The following is a 19608-nucleotide window of genomic DNA, read 5'->3' as shown; positions in this document are numbered from 1 at the left end:
CAGGCGGCTCTGCCGGTGCCATTCGCAGCCCCCTGAGCTGGCACAGACACTCCCCTCGGCACAGCCCACGGTGGGGTTTGGTGTTGGCTCAGGTGGAGTCTCAGCGACGTCGAGGCTCCCTGAGTGTCCCTGTGCCTCCACGCTGAGCTGTATGTCCCGACCATGTCTGCATCCATCCGGTCCCGACTCCAGCCCCGCATCCTGACAGGGCACTGCGAGAGCACGGAGAGACCCCGCGGGCTGCCAGGGCCGGGGCTGTCCGGGTGTCACACGCTGGCACCGCGCTGCTGGCAGGGCACGGGGTCAATCGCCGGAGCCCGAGCTCAGCAATGTCTGCCTCCAGAGGGCTTTGGGCACCGAGAGAGGCACGTGTGGGGTAAAGCAGATGAAAAGGCCACTGACTGCCACCCGGTAGAACCGCCGTGTCCCTGCCCCGCTCCTCTGCGGTGCCTTCTTGGCAGGGCGCGGTGCGGGGATGCCGGCTGCGGAGGCGGGGGATCCCACGGGATCCGGTCCTGCTTTGCAGGAGATCCACGCACGCACAGCAGGCTCTATTTTTATCCTGCTCCTGCCTGACTGAGCAGCTCTCTGCGCGGTGACATCTAATTTAGCAGCTTCCCCGCACCCCGCTGGCTCCGCACGTGAGGGGGAAGCACAATGCAGCAGCTATTTTTAAACGCCCATAAATATTCATCGCTCTCTGTGATGCAGCAGCCGCCGCTGCCGGTGGAGCGCGGGGGGGACCCGACCCGCTCCCTGAGCTCCCCACACCGCGTTCACCCGCCCAGGGAACCCCTGCACTGGGGGCCGGGGAGTTCCCGGGGGGGATCCGGCCCCATCGGCTCACCGGCAGCTGCACCCGCGTTCCCCCCGTGCTCAGGGGAGCTGTTCCCGTGTGGGTTCCTAGGCCTCGTTCGCTCCCAGCCGCTGCCGGTGTCGGGCCGTGCTCAGCTCCCGCTCTGCCGGCTCCCGGTCCCGCTGCCCGGTCGATGCCGGTTATATTTAGCTCCGTGGTGGCAGCGAGAAGCCGGTGCCAGCTATTTTTAGCCATCCTGCGGTGGGAAGGGTCCGCGTGGGTCGTGCTGCACTGCAGGTTTTGTGCTGGTGGGTGCCGTGCCCTCCACGTGGGACCCCTATGCCGGGATCACCCACCCACTCTTGGGGTCCCAGCTCAGTCCTCCCGTGCACCTGCCTGTCACCTTGGCCCCTCGGCCCCGTCCCGCGGCGGGTGGCTGTGTCACCGGAGCTGCCACATCCCAATATGCCCACCCTTGCTCCCGCTGCCTGCACAGCTCCCGGCGGCACCGGGAATGGTGACGGGCAGCACGGGGCTGCTCCGCTCCCCGGCCGAACGGGGAGATGCCAGAGAAGTGCTCAAGAGCACCAGCTGTGGCTGCCGGCTGCTGCCTGGCGGGCTCCCGGCAGTGTCCCCGGACAACCGCGCCCGGTGAGCCCGGAACCAGTCAGGCGTCGGGTTTGGCTACGAGCACAGAAACATCAAAAAGACCTCTAAGATCATCGACTCCAACCAATAACCAAGTACTATCACCTTTACACCTAAACCATGTCCCCAAGTACCACATCCACACGGTTTTTTGACACTTCCAGGGTGCCAGACCCAGCAATGGCCTGGCGCCGGCGGAGCGCCGGGGGCTCAGGGCAGTGCGGGGTCTCTGGGGAGGATCTGTCCGCCGCCGTGCCTCTTTGCCGTCAGGTTCCCTTCTCCTAATTGAGGCGAGATCTAGACCAGGCACCTTCCTAAACGGTTTATCCTCCCGCAGCAGCGGCAGAACGTCAGTGACCGCGGCCGGGCTGTCCCGCCGCGGAGATCTGGGACCGGGGCAGCGAGAGCCGAGTCCCTCCCCGGGGCCCGGTAACGGCGGCCGCTCTCCATGGTCCTGAGCCAGCCTGGCCGGTGCCCCGGGGCGGCGGCACCTCGAGCCGCAGCTCAGCCCGGCGGTCCTCGGCCCGGAAAGCTGGAGGCAGGGCTGAGGACCCACTCCGGTTCCCCTGGATCTCGCTCCGCCCGGTGCCGCCGCCGCGGGTCGGGTTTCCCCGAGTAAGCGATGCCGGTGCAGGGCGCGGGGGGGGGGGGGAACAGTCACCCCGCCGGAGTGGGAGTAGGGGAGTCCTGCTCCCCCCGAAAAGCTGGTGAGGGGATGAGAGGATTCCTGGGGGGCTGCAGGGACAGCCCCGGGGGCACCGAAGTCCCGAGAGGCCGGGCGGAGCCGGGCGGGCTCCCACCGGGCTTCGGCGGGGACGCGGCGGGGCGGAGGCCATGGAGTGCCCCGGGACACCCTGGCACCAGCTGCCCCTGCCTCGGGGGTCTGGGCAGCTCCTCACTGGGTCTCTCCGGTGTCTTCCCGAGCCTCCTTGTTTGAGGACCCGGGGCAGCGCTTCTCCCGTGAGGCGAGGAGCTGGGAAGGCTCCGGGCACGAGGCCGAGGGTGCTCGGCGCTGCACGGCCCCCCCGGCGGGGCGGGCCGGGGGCGGGGAGCCCCGGGGAGGCCCGGGCGGAGGATCCCGCCCACCGGCCCCGCCGCCGCCGCCGGCTCCGGGGCCGCCGCGCTGCGCGGGGCGCGGCCGCTCCGGCCCGGGGCGCGGGGCCGCTCCGCCGCCGGGGGCTGCACAAGCAGGTGAGTCCTCAACGGGACCTCCGGCGGGGCGGGAGGCGGGGAGGGGAGGGCCGGCAGCGCCGCGCAGAGCGCCGCTCCCCCCGGGGAAGCACCAGGGCTTCCCTCGCCTGCGACGCCCCCGGTGCCGAGCGGGGCCGGGGGGATTCCCGGGCATCCCCGGGCTCACGGAGAATCCTGGCGTCCGCACTGCCCCCGGCTCCTCAGCTGCATTTCTTGGGGTTGGTGGCGACTCCCGGGGTCGGGCTGGGGATCCTGGAATCCTGCTGCGGGCTGGGAAACCCGCGGTCGGGCAAGGGCTGCCTGGCTGCGGTCCCTGCCGTGCCTGGTCCACATCCCACCCGCTGGGGTGTCCCGGTTCCGTGGATGAAGCATCCCCTTTCCGGGACAGCTCATTCCGGTGCTTTCCCGGGTAGCGGGAAGAGGGTACCAAGGGTCTGTGTTGTCCCAGGTTACCTCTGGAAGACTTGAGGGGCTGGTGCAGTGTGGGGCTCCGGGATCCCAGTGTCCTTGGTGTGCCCTGAGCTCTGGTTCCCTCTCAGGACCCTCCTGGATCCCGGGGCTCCGGCAGTGCAGGGTCAGCTCTGCACAGGTGTGACCTTGGGGTGTGCCGGCGTGGCAGGGCTGTGACAGTGCCCAGCACTCGGGGTGCTCATCTGCCTGTGCTGTGGGGGCCACCCTTGGGCGGCCACTTCTGCACCACACCGAGGAGCCCCGGTCTGCACCCCGAGGCGGGTTTGCCGGTGTTGGGGTGCCCCGGGGAGCAGTGGGACCAGCAGGCGGCTGTGCTGGTGGCGTAGCTCGGGGCTCCCGTAGCGCTGAGCTCTGCCTGACACAGGCGCCTGTTAGCGCCTGTGGCTGTAACTGAGATGGTGGGATGGTGGAAGAGCACCTGGATCCTGTCCCCACAGCTCCGCTGTCACGGCGGGCACAGGGACAGGCTGAGACCCCTGCACGTGGTGGGACCCAGGGCTGGGGGAGCCAGGCAGCGCTCGGAGCTCTCAGACACTGCCCTTATCTGCTGCCACCACCCTGGGAACTGGTAGCACGCTCAGCTCCAGTGAATTTCCTTTTTCTGTTTTTGTTTCTTTCCTGCTGACGCTTTTCCCCTCCGGAATCAAGGGCTGGATGGGGCCCATGGTTACGGGGTGGTGTGAGCAGTTCGACCCCACGGTGGGGTGGTAGTGGGCAGAGCACAGCAGCACCCAGCACCCACCTGTGCCGGTCCTCTCGGAAGGAGAAAACCCGCCCCGTGCCCGCGAGTGCCCCGGGCATTCCCGGAGAGTGGAGCCGGGAGCAGGAACCTGCTGAGCCTCTGCCTGTTCATATTTTCCGTGGCATTCCCCGGGGGCCGCCTGCAGCGGCCGCTCGCCCGGAGCCGGGGCTCGCTCTAGTGCCTTCTCCGGCCGCCGCAGGATGCATCGGCCTCCTGCGAGCAGCGATCGCGGCGCCGTGACCTTGGCAGGGCGGGAGCTCACCCCGCCTCTGGCTCAGCCCGAGCGTCTCCGGTTGTTACAACCCAGCTGCCGGAGAAGGAGACGTGCCCAGCCCCTGGGGCCTGATCCTGCTGCGCAGGAGCCTAGAGCGAGGTGATGGCCGGGCATGGGGGAAAACATGAGCCATGACGGCTGTCCTGGTCCCCATCCTTGTCCCTGCATAGTGGCTAGGGCCAGATGTGGTATTCACAGCCAGTGCAGAGACAGTCCTGTCTCCCCTAGCCTGACACTGTCCCCTTGTTGTCCCTGTCTCAGATGTGCCAAGTCCAGCTGAAGCCACTGTGGGTGTGAGGAAGGCAGTGCAGCACTGTGACTGTGGCACAGGGGGTTCTCCTCTGCCCCATCACCATGGGACTGCTCCTGCAGAGCCTCTTCTTCTTCCTCCTCCTCCTGGGCTCCTGTGTTCACCCAGCCGCTGCCTTCCCCAAGGGCTGTTACCCCTCAGAAGAGGAGGGGCTCAAGACCTTTCGCTGCAGCAATGCTCAGCTGACTGAGGTCCCCAGAGACATCCCCAATGACACCAACAAGCTCTACCTGGACTCCAACCAAATCCCCTTCCTGCCTCACGATGCCTTCCGGGACCTGCCGCTCCTGCTGGAGCTGGATCTGTCACACAATGCCATCGCCAGGATCGAAAGTGGGGCTTTCCAGGGGCTGGCAGAGCACCTGCACTCTCTGGACTTGTCTTCCAACAGGCTGGTGTCAGTCAGCAAAGATACCTTTAGCAACCTGAAAGCCAAGGTGAACCTGTCCAACAACCCGTGGCTGTGTGACTGTCGGCTGCAGGAGCTGATCCGTGCGGTGGAGCTGGAGGCCGACTCCTCGGGGGGCATCGTGTGCGAGTCCTCCACGCAGGAGGAGCACATTGGCAAAGCTTTCCTGCAGGTCATTGCCGACACAGACTTGTGCAACGTGTACAAGAAGACCACAGACATTGCCATGCTGGTCACTATGTTCGGCTGGTTCGCCATGGTGATTTCCTACCTGGTCTACTACGTGCGGCAGAACCAGGAGGACGCCCGGCGGCACCTGGAATATCTCAAGTCACTGCCCAGCAAGCAGAGGCGATCAGAGGAGTCGTCCACCATCAGCACCGTGGTGTGAGCACCAGGATCCTGCAGGACATGGGGATGCGAGGAGCTGGGGACAGGCCACTCCAGGGGCTCACCACGGCTGCAGAAGCTGTCACCAGCCACTGGCACCTCACAGAGATACTCATGGATTTGTTCTGTTCTCCTCCTGGCAGCAGCAGCCATGGCTGATGAGTCCCTGGCTCTGGTGGCTGAGGTCAGGGATGGATATCAGCCATGAGCATGGAGGATCCGCAGCATCCTCCTGAGTTATGGAGGACTGGAGCAACCAGAGCATCCCCCTGGCATGTGTCCATTGCTCCGACTGGCCCGGATATTTGGACATCATCTAAAACATTTTATATTTCCTTTGCAGAGATCCCTTGGGGCATTAATGGAATCGGTGTTTTCACCTCTCCCTGGCTCCCCCTTGGCTGCCCAAGGGATGGTCCAACAGCCCAGGGCAGCCTGGGTCTGGATCTCTGCTGGGAGGGCAGTGGTGAGGAGCAGGGTCACTGACCTGCCAGGTCACTGGTCCTGGAGGGTCACGGGCTGCCACCACAGCCGGAGGGACCAAGAAGTGGGGCAGGGGGTGGGGACACACCACTTGGTGCCACCCCATCTTCTGTTTCATCTCCCTGCCCCTTTCCCGGCACTCTCAGGCCAGGAAGGGTAAGGGGTATGGGGGGCCCCACTCAGACATGGTGGAGCTGATGGGCAAACCCAGGGCCTTTCCTCTCGGAGTGTGGGGAACGAGAACCAAACGGGGGATGAACTCCCCAGGGCACAGCCCTTTGGGGCTGCCGAGGGATGTGGGTGCTGATGGAGGGGCAGCTAGGTGTCCTGGCAGTGGGTCCAGCCCCTGCTGGGTTTTTGGGGGAGTGTGTTTACCCTTGGTGCTCTCGGGGACCACGTGGGAGGGTGTTTGCAGCACCCTTGGCCTTCTGCTCGTGTCACTGCCGGAGGGGAGCTCCCACCTCACAAGCTGCTGACCGGTCACTGTGATGGGAAGCAGGATGGAGGGAGCTGCCACAGCTCCTCTGTCCTCTCCCCACCCCCACACTGCTGTCAGGAGCCTGAATCTCCCCTAAAATATCCCCAAATCCCTTCTTGACACTTCCAGTGTTGGGCTGCGGGTTCCTGGGGGCAGTGGTGGAGGTGATGCTGAGCACGGGGCTGGCACAGGCAGGGGTCAGTGCCCACTTTTGGGCATGCAGGGTCCAAGTGGCAACTCAGAGCAAAGCCAGAGCAGCCCCAGACTCTTCCACCTGCCTGTCTGGCCTCTGGGACAGCTGGTTTTGCTGATTTTGGCCTTTTCAAAAACCAACCAATGCTAAATTGCCTTAATTCACCAAGACCACCAACCAAAGCTGCTGGAACCTCCTCTGTACCGGGCCAGACCCGCCTTGTTGCCAGGCCCCGCCTCAGCCCCTGGTGCGGGCAGCGCATTTTGGCGCAGGCAGAGCTCCCGCCCCGGCTGCCGCCTGTGCCCCCGCGCCCCGGTACCGGTGGGAGCCGTGGGACTGGGCCAGCCAGGAGCAGGGCCCACGCCCTTCCACAAGTGCCTAATTCCAGCACAGAGCAGGAGCTCTGCAACGCACAAACACCTCAGCCCCAGCTCCCATCCGTCCCTGCAGCCCCACGGCAGCTCCTTCTCCCTCTACAATCAGCTGAGGGGAAAAGGGGCTGGGGGGGACCCGGCTGAACCTCCCCAGACTGCTCCCCCCAGCCACCGCTTGTGCCCGCAGCATGGGGGATGCCGGGAGCACCCGGCCCATCCGTGTTTGGGTTAAGGGACATTTTAGATCTTACTTTATACGACAATAAAGTTGGCTTTTACTTTGGAGCCGGTGGCCGGTGTGTGCTGGTGTGTGTGTCTGCGGGTCACCGGGCCCTGGTGACGTTGTGGCTGCAAAGGAAGGACGGAGGTGCCCGCGACAGCCGATGTCTTTGTGGGCAGGCGCCTGCAGAAACAGGACACCCGTCCCTCCGGTAACCCTGCCCTAGCCTTCAATAATGAACACCCGCGGCTCGGCTCAGGTCTCTGGCACGGTGCCGGTCCCCTCGACACCCAGGACCCCGTGGAGTGGCTTCCCTGGGCTCTGCTCCACTCCCTGCCCTCCCGTCCCCACCGGAGCAGCCCCTGACATCCCGTGGCACGCGGGCAGGATCACGACGGCCAGGAGGGACGAGCCCTTCCAACGCCACGGTCCCACCGCTCCCCACAGGAGGCCTCTCGGTTTTCCGGCGCCTCTCTCCGCGTGTTCCACGCCGGAGCCTTGTGCCATGGAAGGTGAAACCCGGGCCCTAACGCAGAGTGACAGTTCCCGCTCGTGGGACATTAACCTTGTTTGTCACTCGGCTGTCTCCAGACGCAGACCCCGGGCTCTGGAGCAGATGGCTGCCGTCCCCCGCTCTGGTCACTCCCTGGGGATCCTCCTCCCGCGGCTGCCGGAGCAGCTGGGGAGGGCTGGGGGACACGCAGGACACGTGGCCCCAGCTGCCACCCTGTCCGTGGGGCCGTGGCTCCCTGGAGTCCTGCCGGTGTCCCCTCTCACAGGGCTGGATGACGCTGAGTCCCCTGGGGTCAGCCCTGCTCTGGATCCTGTCTATGGAATTACTTGGATGGAAACCATCAGGCTCATTACAGCCCACACTGATGAGCACGGGGGAAAGGAAATGGATTCCAGGGGTTTGTCTGGATGTGGAACAGCCACTGGCCTGTGTGGGTGTGCAGGGGGATAAAATACATAAGAAGTCTAACAAAAATCTGCAGTAAGATTTGGGAAGGTAACTTGGTCCGGTCCCTGTCAAGTGTGACAGGGAATGGGGAAGAACAGAAAAATGGGTTTATGGGGATATTTCCTGGGGTTGCTATGGCCAACCTGGAGTCTTGAGAGGAGGGGGACACAGCCTGCAGATGGCTTAAATCTCAAGGAGGGATGTTTCTCATCCTGCTCTTTCCAGTTGCGAGGTGCTGTGGGCACGATCCTGCTGAGAGTAGGAGCTGGTGCTTGGCATGGTGAGTACGAGAGGCTCAGTGTTAAAGGCAACACCTCTCCAGCAAGGAACTAAAATCATCCCTTTCAATGCCCCTCTCTGGGTAAATCGTTTCCTGATGTAGATTTATCTGTAGAGATCAGCAGCAGGAGAATTAACAGCGTGACCTCCTTCTGTGTGTTCCAGCATGCCGGTAAATCTCTGTTATTAACTTCCAAGGAGCTCTGCCTGCCCAGTCATTAACCAGCCTCTTCTCCTCTCCAGGATGGAGGAAAACATATCACTGGGGCAAGATCTACAACCTGAACCCTCTTGGCAGGGGTGGCTCTTTGCCTGCTTGGCCCTGAAATCCCTTGGGAGCACATGGATGGAGGAGTGCTCCTGGGGAAACCTCCAGGATGTCCAGTGCCAGGGGACACCCTGCTCGTGTGTCCGTGCTCCCAGCAGCAGGGCTGGTGGTGATGGGGCTTTGGGGGGATTTTGGGGGAAAGTTTTGGGGGAAAGTTTTGGTGGAAAGTTTTGGGAGAAGCTCTGTTTTCCCCAGCTCACAAGTGCAGCGTGTTCCACAGCCCCAGACTGCATCCTGAACTTTGAACTGATTTGATTTCCAAGAGGGAAGGAAGGATGTCTAATTGTTTAATTTCCACAATTAGAAAAATATTTATCAATAATTAGGAGTGATGGCAGCAATTACACTGGGATTAAAGCCAGGCTACACTTCATCACCCGCCTTTCACTCAGGGACCTTATTTATTTCTTTTCACCCCCCAAAAATTCCATGTACAGCTGCATTGCTGCCAATAATGAATCATCTTTGGTGACTGCCTGCACAGGACTCATTAATCTGATGATGCCAGTGGTTCTAGGAAGGCTGCTGGGCACATTGTGTGGTCACTTGGGCAGGAGAAAATTGAATTTTGGTGGGTAGGAAAGTGAAGGAGATCTAAAAATCACAATAGCACTTCCTGTGCCTGTGGTAGAGAGCTCAGCAGCTCAGCCAGCCACGCACTCCCCTCCAGACTCCCTGGTGGTTTTCCCTCTCATCACTCGTCCAAGGCAGGCATGGCTGAGTCCAGGCATCAGCTGTCCAACAGCTGTTCTTTTCAGATGAAGTTGTAGCAATTAATAAAATTGCATGACCCTCAAAGTTTTCCCTCTCAGAGGGAAATGTCATAGTTTCAGGTATTTTTGCTGTCTCATGAGACCCAGAGCCATCAGCCTCCATGGTCTGAGGCTCAGGTTCATCCTCCTGTGGAAGCACCTGGGGCCTGTGGCTGTGACACCTTCAGTGTCACTGGGCACTCTTGGAACACCCTGGATTCTCGGTCAAGCTTTGTTTTCAAGCAACTTTCCACCAAAACAGCTCCTGGATGTGTCCTTGGAGGAATTCCTGGGAGATGGATTAGCCAAGGCTGCACTACAACCATCCTCAGTGTGATGAGTACCTGGGATGTGCCAATCCCAGGACACCTGCTCTGTCTGCTTCCCACAGCCCCTCTCCTTATCACCTGTCAGCAGGGGCCTTGAGTTGTGTCCTTAACAGGCCTGTGGTTCCTTCAACTCCTCCTGGCTTTAATTTAGGGGAAAATCTCAATTGTGGGTTAATGAAGCTGCTGCTGGGAGTTACAAGACAACTTTCCCACTGGAGCAGAAGTGTCACTGTCACCCGATGGATGAGCCCCATCACCACTTCCAGCTCTGCAGTGAATGTTTGAACGCGTGTTCTTTAAGTGTTTCTCAAGTGGGTTGTTCCAGGCAGCTCTGATGGGAAAACAATGGGCTGCAGCTTCCAGCTGGCAGATTATTCCTGTTATTTTTGCCATTTGTGGATGTTTCAAAGCTCTCGTGTGCTGTCAGTACGTGCTGAGATCCAGGAGGTCTGTGTGGAGGATAGAAAGTTTGAAGTTCTACATTTATTATTTGTGAGGAATCTTCAGTGTTCTCAAGGTGTTGTGGTGGTCCTTGGCACAGAGTGAGGTCGGAGCTGTGGGACCAGGGCAGGTTAAAGTGGGGGTTCAAAGGGCTGATGGAGTTTCCCCACCTCACCAAGAGCATCAGGCACAGCCCAGGTTTCCATGATTCCTCCTGTAAAGCCAGAGCCAAGCAGAAGAGGAGAGCTTGAGGAGGGTTTAAAGCAGCGAGGAGAGATCTCACAGTTCCTCATGAGCGGTTGCAGCTGTGGGAGGTAGAGAGGGATGGGAACAGTTGAGGTGAGAGCTGATCACAGAGATTTGTGTATCCTGAGGTGTGACAGGGAAGAGAGAGGTGTGAGGGAAAGTGTCAGCAACGAAAGGCTCAGCTGCTGCCCCAGGCGCCCAGCTCGGGCCGGATGCAGAGGACTTTCACACAGGAAAGGTCAGAGAGAAGTCACTTCCTGTCAGGTTTTTATGAGTCTCCACAGAATTACTGACACAAACTCCTTTGCAATGGGATACTTAAATATTTGAGTTATTTTTCCACTTTTAGAATCATAGAATTCCAGGATGGTTTGAGCTGGAAGAGACATTAAAACTCGTAAGCTGCATGCCCTGTCAGGGACACCTTACACTGTCCCAGGTTGCTCCAAGCTCGGCCCAACCTGGCCTTGGACACTTCCAGGGATTCAGAGGCAGCCAGAGCTTCTCTGGGCAACCTGTGCCAAGGCCTCCCCACCCTCACAGGGAAGGATTTCCTCTGTGTATCCAGCTTAAATTTTCCCAGTTTGAGGCTCACTGAAGAAATGAAGGTGCTCTAAGAGCTTTCAGGAGGGAGTACAGTTCATTTGTGACTCTCCACAGCACTTAGTACGTACTTGCAGCTTTTTTTCCCCTCATAATTGATGCATGTGGCATTTCCTCCTGCTGAAATAGGCCAAGAGAACCAGGCAGCACCGCCGAGCTCGGCTGCTTCGTCTGTCTCAGCCTGAGCCGTGCGCCGTGTCCAGTTGGCAGCAAGGATAATCAGCCCAAGGGCAGTGGAAATGCTCATTACAGCACACTTTATTCCTCAGTATTTAATAAGTAATGACTCTGAAAAGCTCGGAGCGGGGTCTGTGCCCGTGCCATCTCCTGCTGTGTTCCTGTCACTATGGATAAGTTAAACTGGGTTGAATCGGGTCGATTTTTGGATGAATACCCACCAAGGAATTTCGAGATGTTGTAAGAAGTTGGGTATGTTGAGTGGGAGATGCTTCTTTTGCTTGACTTAGTTTTGCTTTGTGAAGAACGAGGAGGAAAGCTGGGTACTGCTTTCCACAGCTCAGTGTGTGCATAGAAATGGAGTCCTCTGATGTTCTCTGATGTCTCAGCAAAGTGAGTCTGGAAGATAAAAACTCCTTTCTAAGGAACAGCTTAGCAAGAAGCTCTGAAAGCCCGTGTTCCAGGAGCTGTGCCATGGGAGGCTCAGCTGGGGCTGGGGAATAGCTGGAGTCACACACAAAGTTCTTGATAGTGGTCAAATGATCTTTACTCATTCTGTGAGCAGGGTGATGGATCACTGCAGATCCAGCAGCTAACCTTCCAAAGCGGGTTGGGGTGAGGTTTCTCTGGGAAGAAAACGTTCCCATTAGCTCAGTGCTTTGGCAATTTGTATCATCCGGTGAACTCGTCAGGAATTCACAGCTGGTGTAAGAGGATCGTCTGTTCCTACAGCACCTGGGGCCAGCCGGGCCCTGCACGAGGGTTTGGTGCAGCTGAAGGGGAAGATGCAGCAGGAGGAGGTGGAAGAGGCTCTGCAGATTCTCTGCTTCCCTCTGGAATGTTCCCTTTTATTCTGGGGACAAGGAGAGAACCATAACCTGGGTCTTTAATCCTCCTGAATGCTGAGCTGTGTAATTTGTTACTCACCCTCTCTTTTGTCTTGGAGACCTGATTTTCCTTTCCCCTCATGTCCAGGCTGGAACATTTCAGAAACAGTGAAAGAAATGTGGGGAAAAAAAAAGAAGAAGAAGGGGGAACGTAATGCTTTTAAATCTCAAAGATCAAATGCTTCTGTTAATATCTGCTAGAAATTCCTCACAGAGATTTTGGCATATGCCAGTCTGGCACATAACTCCACCACAGCCACCTGCTGTTCTGCCTGGAATTGTTTGTAGCTCCTTTGTGTTCTCTGAGCAGCACAAAGCTGTGGCGTGTCTGGTGTCACCACCAAGAAACAGACTCTGCACTAAGCCACGTGACAAACTTCCCTTTTTTCCCATTTAATTACTTTTCCTTGCACGAACGCCATGTTTTAAGCAGTGCTTTTTCCAGTCCAAGGGATCCCTGAACATGGCAAAACCTAGGGGTGTATGAATGAGGATGCTTTGTTCCAAAGGGAACGGAGGATTCCAGGATTGGCAGCTAAAATGAAAAGAACACCACAAGACTAAGAATTCTTCCACAGCTGCTCTTTGGTTCTCCAGTCTCTGCCAGTTTAATAGCAGGATTTTGCTCCGTATATTCTGGCTCCAGGACTGGGACAGGTCCGACACATCACCTCATTGTTGGGACTGTAAGTTCCAGGACCACAAACCACTGTGAAGAGAACAGAGTTGGGGTTCCAGCCAGTTTCCCCCCATCTCAGGAGGAGCCATCAGAAATCCCCATGAGCCTTCCCAGGGCCCAGTGGGAGCTTCTGCCCTTCCAGAGCTCCTTGAGCCTCTGGCTAAATCCCTCCTAATTCCACAGTAGGTGCTGTAAAAGAAATTTGAAAAATCAGCAGAGATTTTTCTAGAATCTTCTAGCAGGACTTCCATGAAGGGAATTGCTCTTTATGGGCTCTGGATCCTGAGAATTGTCACTCACCAGTGACCTGGAAGGATAAAACCCCACTGCACTGCTTCTACTTTGCTTGGAAATGCAGCTACACCTGTGAGTGCACTGACACGCTCCACTGCCTCATTTCCTATCATTACTTTAAATCTACAATGCGAATGTCTTCCCAAAGGATGAACAGAAATATCCCTGCTTTTGACCCCAATATTCCCCTAATCCTCCCCAGAGCTCCGTGCCTGGTGCTAATCAGCTATATTTAAATCAATGAGCTATATTTAAATGGATGGATTTTATATTTACCGCAGCAGCTGGCGCAGTTCTGGTGGGTGTGGTGGTTTTTCCCAAAACCTGGCCGGCAGCTGTCGATGGGAGTCATGGAGAAACTGTTCTCCACGTACTGTATTGTAGGAACAGCGTGAAACTCATTCTTCAAAACGTCCCTCAGCTGGTGGAAAAACTTTCCAATTCGCTCTGCTGCCTAAAATTCAGAAGTATTGGGAAAATAAAAATGTAGTTGGTTGATTTTTGTGGATTTAAAAATATTGGGAAATGTTTTCTAGTCCTGATTTCCACACACTGACTTGTCACCTTAGTAAGGAGTCTTCCTTGGCTTCAAGGGGCCTGGAATCAGTCCTAGGATGTGAGCTGATCCCAGGATTTAATATTTAGAAGGCAGAGAGAACAGATTTTACAAATTGGCTACAGTAGACTTACTTTAAATTGCATTCCATTGACCAAATCATAAATTAAAAATTTCACTTAGAGGACTGGAAGTTCAATATTAATAATAATGCTTATCTTTCTTTATTATAAGAAGCAAGTACGAAGCAAGTAATGAGCCTGATTTTTTAACTGTTCTTTTTAAAGCTGTTTGTATTAATTTGACTTCTAAACCTATTTTTCTTCCTGAATGGAATTATTTTAAATCCATGAATCACCATTTACAGCATTAATCCCACAAAATCTGGGTAAAGATGGATTACTACCAGTCCTATCTGGAGGAGATAAGGCAGAGGTGGGTGTTAAAGAGGCAGAGGCTGACACAGAACCTGTCGGACTCTCCTGTTTGTCACATCTTCACAGTCGTAAGGAATCCTGTGGCAAACTTCTTCCCATCCTGGTCCAAGTGGATTGACTGTGCAGAGAGGAAGAAAGATCCATGAAAAAGGGGGGAAATTATAGATTAGGTCCTTGTGATTTCTACCCAGTTCCTTCCTTTGTTTAGTAAGAGTCAGATTTCAACCAATACAAAACTGGGGGGAGAGGAGGGAAATATGCGAAGCTGAGAGAATGGAACTGACGTCTCACATAGCACCCTCAGGGTCCTAAAAGGTCTGAAGTTTTATGTGAAATTAAAAATCTTTGGGTTATGAACATTTCTTGATTTTACTTAGGGGAAAATACCCACAAAACTGTTCCACAACCTGTTGGATGGTCCCTCTTGGTGTGTGGTGAGAACAGATACAGGATGAAATGTGGTCAGATAATTAAAGAATATCTTCCTTCCCACAGTGATAAACCATCTCCAACTCAAGGCAGCGTCAGGGCTAATTAAACTTGTGGTTAAACCACCTTAGTATTGCCATGAGGGAACTGCGAGGCCCCTGCTTTAGCTCTGTGCAGTTTCCTAGAATCAAGCAAAAAATCCAGGGCAGGGCTGGATGGGACTTTCCACTTGGTCTAGTGGAAGGTGTCCTTGCCTATGGCAGAGGGGGAACTGAAGGAGCTCTAAGGTTCCTTCCTACCCAAACCATTCTGTGATTCTAAAACCAAAGTGGCCCCAGACTTACTAAAAATCAAATACTGAAAACCTAAATATGACAGTGACATCAGGGCATATTATGGGCTATGTCCTTCCGACATTCCTCTCTAACCTCGGTGATAACTGCTCTCGCTAGGATTGTAAAAAAGTTGAACGCTAAATTTAACGTAAAACACTGCGTTTTAGCTCCATCTGTGGGCAACCAAAAAAAATACAGGGACTCAAAAAAAAAATCCACCCAAAAAACCCGGAACAACTTTCGGAGGTGCTCTTGACTCTGCTGTTTTTCAGACGTTGTTTAAAGCACTCACAAGTTGTTTATAACAATAAACGATCTCTCCCAAACAAGCACGGAAGTTCGGTTACCTAGAAAATTAACAAACAGCTCATACTGGAGGCCGTTCTTTGGCGTCCTGATGGAGTAGCACTTGTAGGACGAATCCGTGATGTGGCAGGTCAGGTGGGAGATGGTGCTGTTGAGGATTTTGTTTAATTTCTCGACGAACAAGCCGTTGTTTTTCAGCCTGCAACGTGTTGTGGTGAAGCGAACAGACACCTGATAGGCATGGTCGGCTTCCCTGTAGGCTGGGAGGAAATAGCTGGGGTGTGAATCCGGGGTGTAATCACAGATCGAATCTTAGACAGGTTATCAGAATCTGAAATATGGGCTTTGATTCAGAAATAAATAAATAAATAAAGCACTGTCATTAATTATGTCACAACACGTTCGTCCTTGACAGAGCTGACTCAATAATAAGAGACAGTTTCGTTTGAAATATACAGGAATTTAGGTACTTACTGGAGAATCTGTTCCCAGGTAATAAAAATAAAAAAGGTGGCAAATAGTATAATGGCACAGAACCAGCATGTCTGCAAAGCTGTGTGTCTGAAATGGATTGGTGCCAATTCTGTGCAATTATGGTGTAGGATTAATTCTATTATTATTTTAAAAGTTATTTTAAAACAATGAAAAGTTGTTTAAAAGTGATTCTCAAGCATCTTTGGTTTGTTATGTTGTGGGTGGGAAGTGATGTTGGTGAAGAGTGGTTACAAGAAGGGGCTGCAGTGCAGATCTTGGATAACTCTGGAATTCTTGAAGTTAATACTGTACCAAAGGGTAAAGATTATTTTATTGCCATATATTTTTGGGAACAGTAATATTAAACTATTTCCAAAACCATGAGAGGGTGCGTGTGTACAAGTAAAACAAATTATTTTCTATTCTGGGATAACATTTAATTTTTATTTTTTTTTAACACAGAATTCACAAATTACCAATCCGCAAAGGCCAGTGCTTACTCCTAACTTAGCAATCTTACCATAAACCATGAATTTATAGGCCTCAACGATTTCTGTTTCTTCCTGTGTTGAAGTTTCGATGACTTTGTGTGAGAGGGTACAAAGGTAGGCACCAGACATTGAGACCCTGAAACCCATCACCATCAGCTTCCCTGTCTCTGTCAGATTCACGTATCCTTGCCCTAAAATAGAAATGTTGGATTACAGGAAATGTCCACTTTCTGATTCATTTAGAACATTTGAAGATGAAATTTTGCTCCTGTGCATAATGACACTGATTTGTGTTAGCCTGAAATGATCTGAAATTTATGACTTCTAGGATTTACTACAAATTTCCTTTTAGCTCAAGTATTTGGAACTTTCAGAGGGAGAAGAGAAATGGAGTTTAATGTCAGAACTTGTGGAATTGTCTGGCAAAGGGTTAAGGAACCACTGGGGTTGTGAATAGAAACAAAGGAAATATGAGATATTTTTATTTTGAACTAACCTTGTAAATCTCTCCCATCTGGACCAATCCACAAATAGTTGGGATCTATTATTCTTTCTTGAGAAAGAGCCAAATCCATACAGACCAGGAATGGGCTGTTTGTGAACACCTTAACATACACATTCACTGCAATACAGAATCAGGTGAATTATGTAAAATGCTGATATTAAATGAAATTTAAAAAGAAATTTGAAAATTGTGTTTCAAATGTGTTTTTCAGTTTTGGCTTGCAAAGTGTAATATTAAAGATTAATCTCCATTTGTTCTTAATTAATATCCTGGAACTGTCCACAGTGTGGCTGGTGCTGACTGTTAGAGGGAGACACTTGTGTCCCACATACAAACTGTGGTGCAGGCATAAAAAATACCCGATTTTTCACTGAAACCCTCATTTAGATGCTAAATTTTCATCAGTGCTTCCAGCAGCACTATGGGACAAATATATGTCCATCCTCATTCCCTTTTCTCTTGTTCCTGTGCATACAGGGTTCCACATGCACTGGTGCTACTTAATGATCCCTGGGCTTAAAACCCCACATTCCAGTAAAAAATAGATACAGATAGAAAAAAGGACAAATTTACCTTCATGCCTGGTGTCACCATAAACTTCATTCTTTCCAATTAAATCAATAGATTGCTCTTCCTTCAGTTCAGCTCTCACTGTAGGGAAAAGTAATTGCTATAGTAGAGATCCATCTAAATGTGTGACTGTTAGTCTTTTATTTCACCCTGGTTTTTACCTCGTTTTGTTTTTGTCTTACTTTCCCTTTTCCCCCACACTTTTTTCTCAGCAACAAGCAGGAGTCCATGTTTTTAACCTGTCAATTTTAATTGTTTTAGTGCCCATCTTTGCAAACCTGCCTGGATGTACCAGATTACAGACTAGATGAACCTTCCTCTTTACAAAAAGCCACTAAAATAGTTACAAAATCTGACCATTAGGTGAAGACTCTATAGTGTGACCCTGAGATGACACAGGGTAAGGTCTCTCAGCCCTTTCCCTTCTGGAAAATAGCAGACTGGTGTCAGGCACCAAAGTTTCTGTGACAAGAATCCTCAGGAGAGGGGAAAATTATTGGAATTGAAATAGGGGCTCTTTTTCATGCCATGGGCACACTGGAGTGGTCCTACCTGACTGTTGAGATCCAGGGTTGAGCCTGAGGGACAGTGGGGTGTCACTGTAACCCATGACAACCCTTCTCAAGGGGTTTTAGCTCCCTGTCCCCACTTAAGGGGCTTCTTCATCCACTCTGAGGGAAGGTTTTATGGGGACATCTGTCCCTTAACAGTGGAGTGGTACCCACCAATGGGGTGTCAATGGAGCCCCCCCGTCCCCTCTTGAGGGGCTTCATCTCCCACTCTGAGGGAAGGTTTTTCGAAGACATTTATCCCCACAGTGGAGTGGTACCCATCAATGGGGTGTCAATGGAGCCCACCTGTCCTGTCTTGAGGGGCTTCATCTCCCACTCTGAGGGAAAGATCTTAGGGACACTCTGTCCCCTCTTTAGGGACTTCATCTCCCACTCTGAGGGAAAGTTTTTCAGGGACACTCTGTCCCCTCTTGAGAGGCTTAATCTCCCACTCTGAGGGAAGGTTTTTCGGGGACATTTATCCCTACAGCAGAGCGATACCCACCAGTGGGGTGTCAATGGAGCCCCTCTGTCCCCTCTTGAGGGGCTTCATCTCCCACTCTGAGGGAAGGTTCTATGTGGACATCTGTCCCTTAACAGTGGAGTGCTACTCACCAATGGGGTGTAAATGGAGCCCCCCTTTCCCCTCTTGAGGGGCTTCATCTCCCACTCTGAGGGAAGGATTTTCGGGGACATTTATCCCCACAGTGGAGCGGTACCCATCAATGGGGTGTCAATGGAGCCCACCTGTCCCCTCTTGAGGGGCTTCATCTCCCACTCTGAGGGAAATTTTTTTAGGGACACTCTGTCCCCTCTTGAGGGGCTTCATCTCCCACTCTGAGGGAAGGTTTTTCGAAGACATCTATCCCCACAGTGGAGCGGTACCCATCAATGGGGTGTCAATGGAGCCCACCTGTCCTGTCTTGAGGGGCTTCATCTCCCACTCTGAGGGAAAGATCTTAGGGACACTCTGTCCCCTCTTTAGGGACTTCATCTCCCACTCTGAGGGAAATTTTTTTAGGGACACTCTGTCCCCTCTTGAGGGGCTTAATCTCCTGCTCTGAGGGAAAGTTTTTCGGGGACATTTATCCCTACAGCAGAGCGATACCCACCAGTGGGGTGTCAATGGAGCCCACCTGTCCTGTCTTGAGGGGCTTCATCTCCCACTCTGAGGGAAATTTTTTTAGGCACAGTCTGTCCCCTCTTGAGGGGCTTCATCTCCCACTCTGAGGGAAATTTTTTTAGGGACACTCTGTCCCCTCTAACAGGGCTTCAATCTGCCACCCTGAGGGAAGGTTCTGTGGGTGTTCCCTCCACAACTCCACCCATCAGAGCGGGACCCTCCGGGTGTACCGGCCTGACACCAACACAGCCCCTTAGCTCCTTCCCACCCCTAACCCCGCTCACCCCATCCCGCCGCCACCACCACGGCCACCAGGGCCAGGAGAGCTCCCGGGGGGCAGCGGGGCCGCCCGCCGGCCGCCGCCGTCCTCCCGCCGCCCCCCGCCATCCTCCCGCCGCCCCTCACAACGGCCGCCGCGGGCGCGAGGGGGCGCTATAACGGCTCCCCCCTTCCCCCCGCCTCCAGCGCCGCGCGCGCACGCCGCTTTCCCGCCCTTTTTCATCCCCTCAGCGCTGAGGGCGAGGAGGGCTGAGGCGTCCCCGCCGGGGTCCCCTCGCTCCTGCTCCGCACCCCTCGCCCACACCCGCTGCTTTTTTTTTTTTTTTTTTTTTTTTTTTTTTTGTACTGTTTTTGAAAACATTCTGTTTCCTCTCCAGCGCTCCATTGAGCTTTTTAAACAGTATTTTGGTTTGGGGCGGGGTTTTTGTTAGTTTGTTTGTTTTCTCGCTTTCAGGCCCCTGTGAGGCGCTTGGCAGCGAAGGACGGCCCCGGCCAACCCCTCCGCGCTCGTTGTCACACTTCAGCCTCACATCGCTCCTCCACAGTGCGCAGTGAGCTGTGTTTTTTGGCTCTAAAGTGTTTTTTTCTGGCTGTGGA

At 54.3% G+C, this 19608-nt stretch overlaps 2 protein-coding genes across 3 annotated transcripts; one reads left to right on the top strand and one right to left on the bottom strand.

The window, feature by feature from the left end:
- The first annotated feature begins 2546 nt into the window (after positions 1-2546).
- On the top strand, positions 2547-7044 carry LRRC3C (leucine rich repeat containing 3C). 2 transcript variants are annotated; one of them, XM_066336610.1, is made up of 2 exons: positions 2547-2635; positions 4384-7044. In XM_066336610.1, exon 2 carries the CDS (start codon positions 4477-4479, stop codon positions 5230-5232), a length of 756 nt encoding a protein of 251 aa, XP_066192707.1. In that variant the 5' UTR covers positions 2547-2635; positions 4384-4476; the 3' UTR covers positions 5233-7044. The 2 variants fall into 2 exon arrangements, with proteins under 2 accessions (XP_066192707.1, XP_066192708.1); XM_066336611.1 differs by having other exon boundaries at positions 2572-2635; positions 4351-7044.
- A 5430-nt stretch (positions 7045-12474) lies between these two features.
- On the bottom strand, positions 12475-19119 carry ZPBP2 (zona pellucida binding protein 2). Its single transcript, XM_066336563.1, has 8 exons — positions 19017-19119; positions 17062-17139; positions 16480-16605; positions 16013-16174; positions 15060-15278; positions 13981-14066; positions 13232-13409; positions 12475-12691 (listed from the first exon to the last, which is right to left on the bottom strand). The coding sequence occupies exons 1-8, from the start codon at positions 19117-19119 to the stop codon at positions 12591-12593; spliced, it is 1053 nt and encodes a 350-aa protein (XP_066192660.1). The 3' UTR covers positions 12475-12590.
- Between the last annotated feature and the right edge of the window lie 489 nt (positions 19120-19608).

Source organism: Sylvia atricapilla, chromosome 27 (genome assembly GCF_009819655.1).
Source record: "Sylvia atricapilla isolate bSylAtr1 chromosome 27, bSylAtr1.pri, whole genome shotgun sequence".
In the NCBI taxonomy this organism is placed as follows: domain Eukaryota; kingdom Metazoa; phylum Chordata; class Aves; order Passeriformes; family Sylviidae; genus Sylvia; species Sylvia atricapilla.
This window is presented reverse-complemented; position numbering and strand designations above follow the sequence as displayed.

What these genes read in the sequence shown, in the direction of transcription:
- LRRC3C (XM_066336610.1), top strand. Translation starts at nt 4,477, where the DNA reads ATGGGACTGCTCCTGCAGAGCCTCTTCTTCTTCCTCCTCCTCCTGGGC.
- ZPBP2 (XM_066336563.1), bottom strand. Translation starts at nt 19,119, where the DNA reads ATGGCGGGGGGCGGCGGGAGGACGGCGGCGGCCGGCGGGCGGCCCCGC. An exon ending in CTATAAATTCATGGTTTATG is followed by an intron (nt 15,279 to 16,012) that starts GTAAGATTGCTA and finishes ATTTCCTCCCAG; the next exon opens with CCTACAGGGAAGCCGACCAT. An exon ending in GAACTGCGCCAGCTGCTGCG is followed by an intron (nt 12,692 to 13,231) that starts GTAAATATAAAA and finishes TTCTCTTCACAG; the next exon opens with TGGTTTGTGGTCCTGGAACT.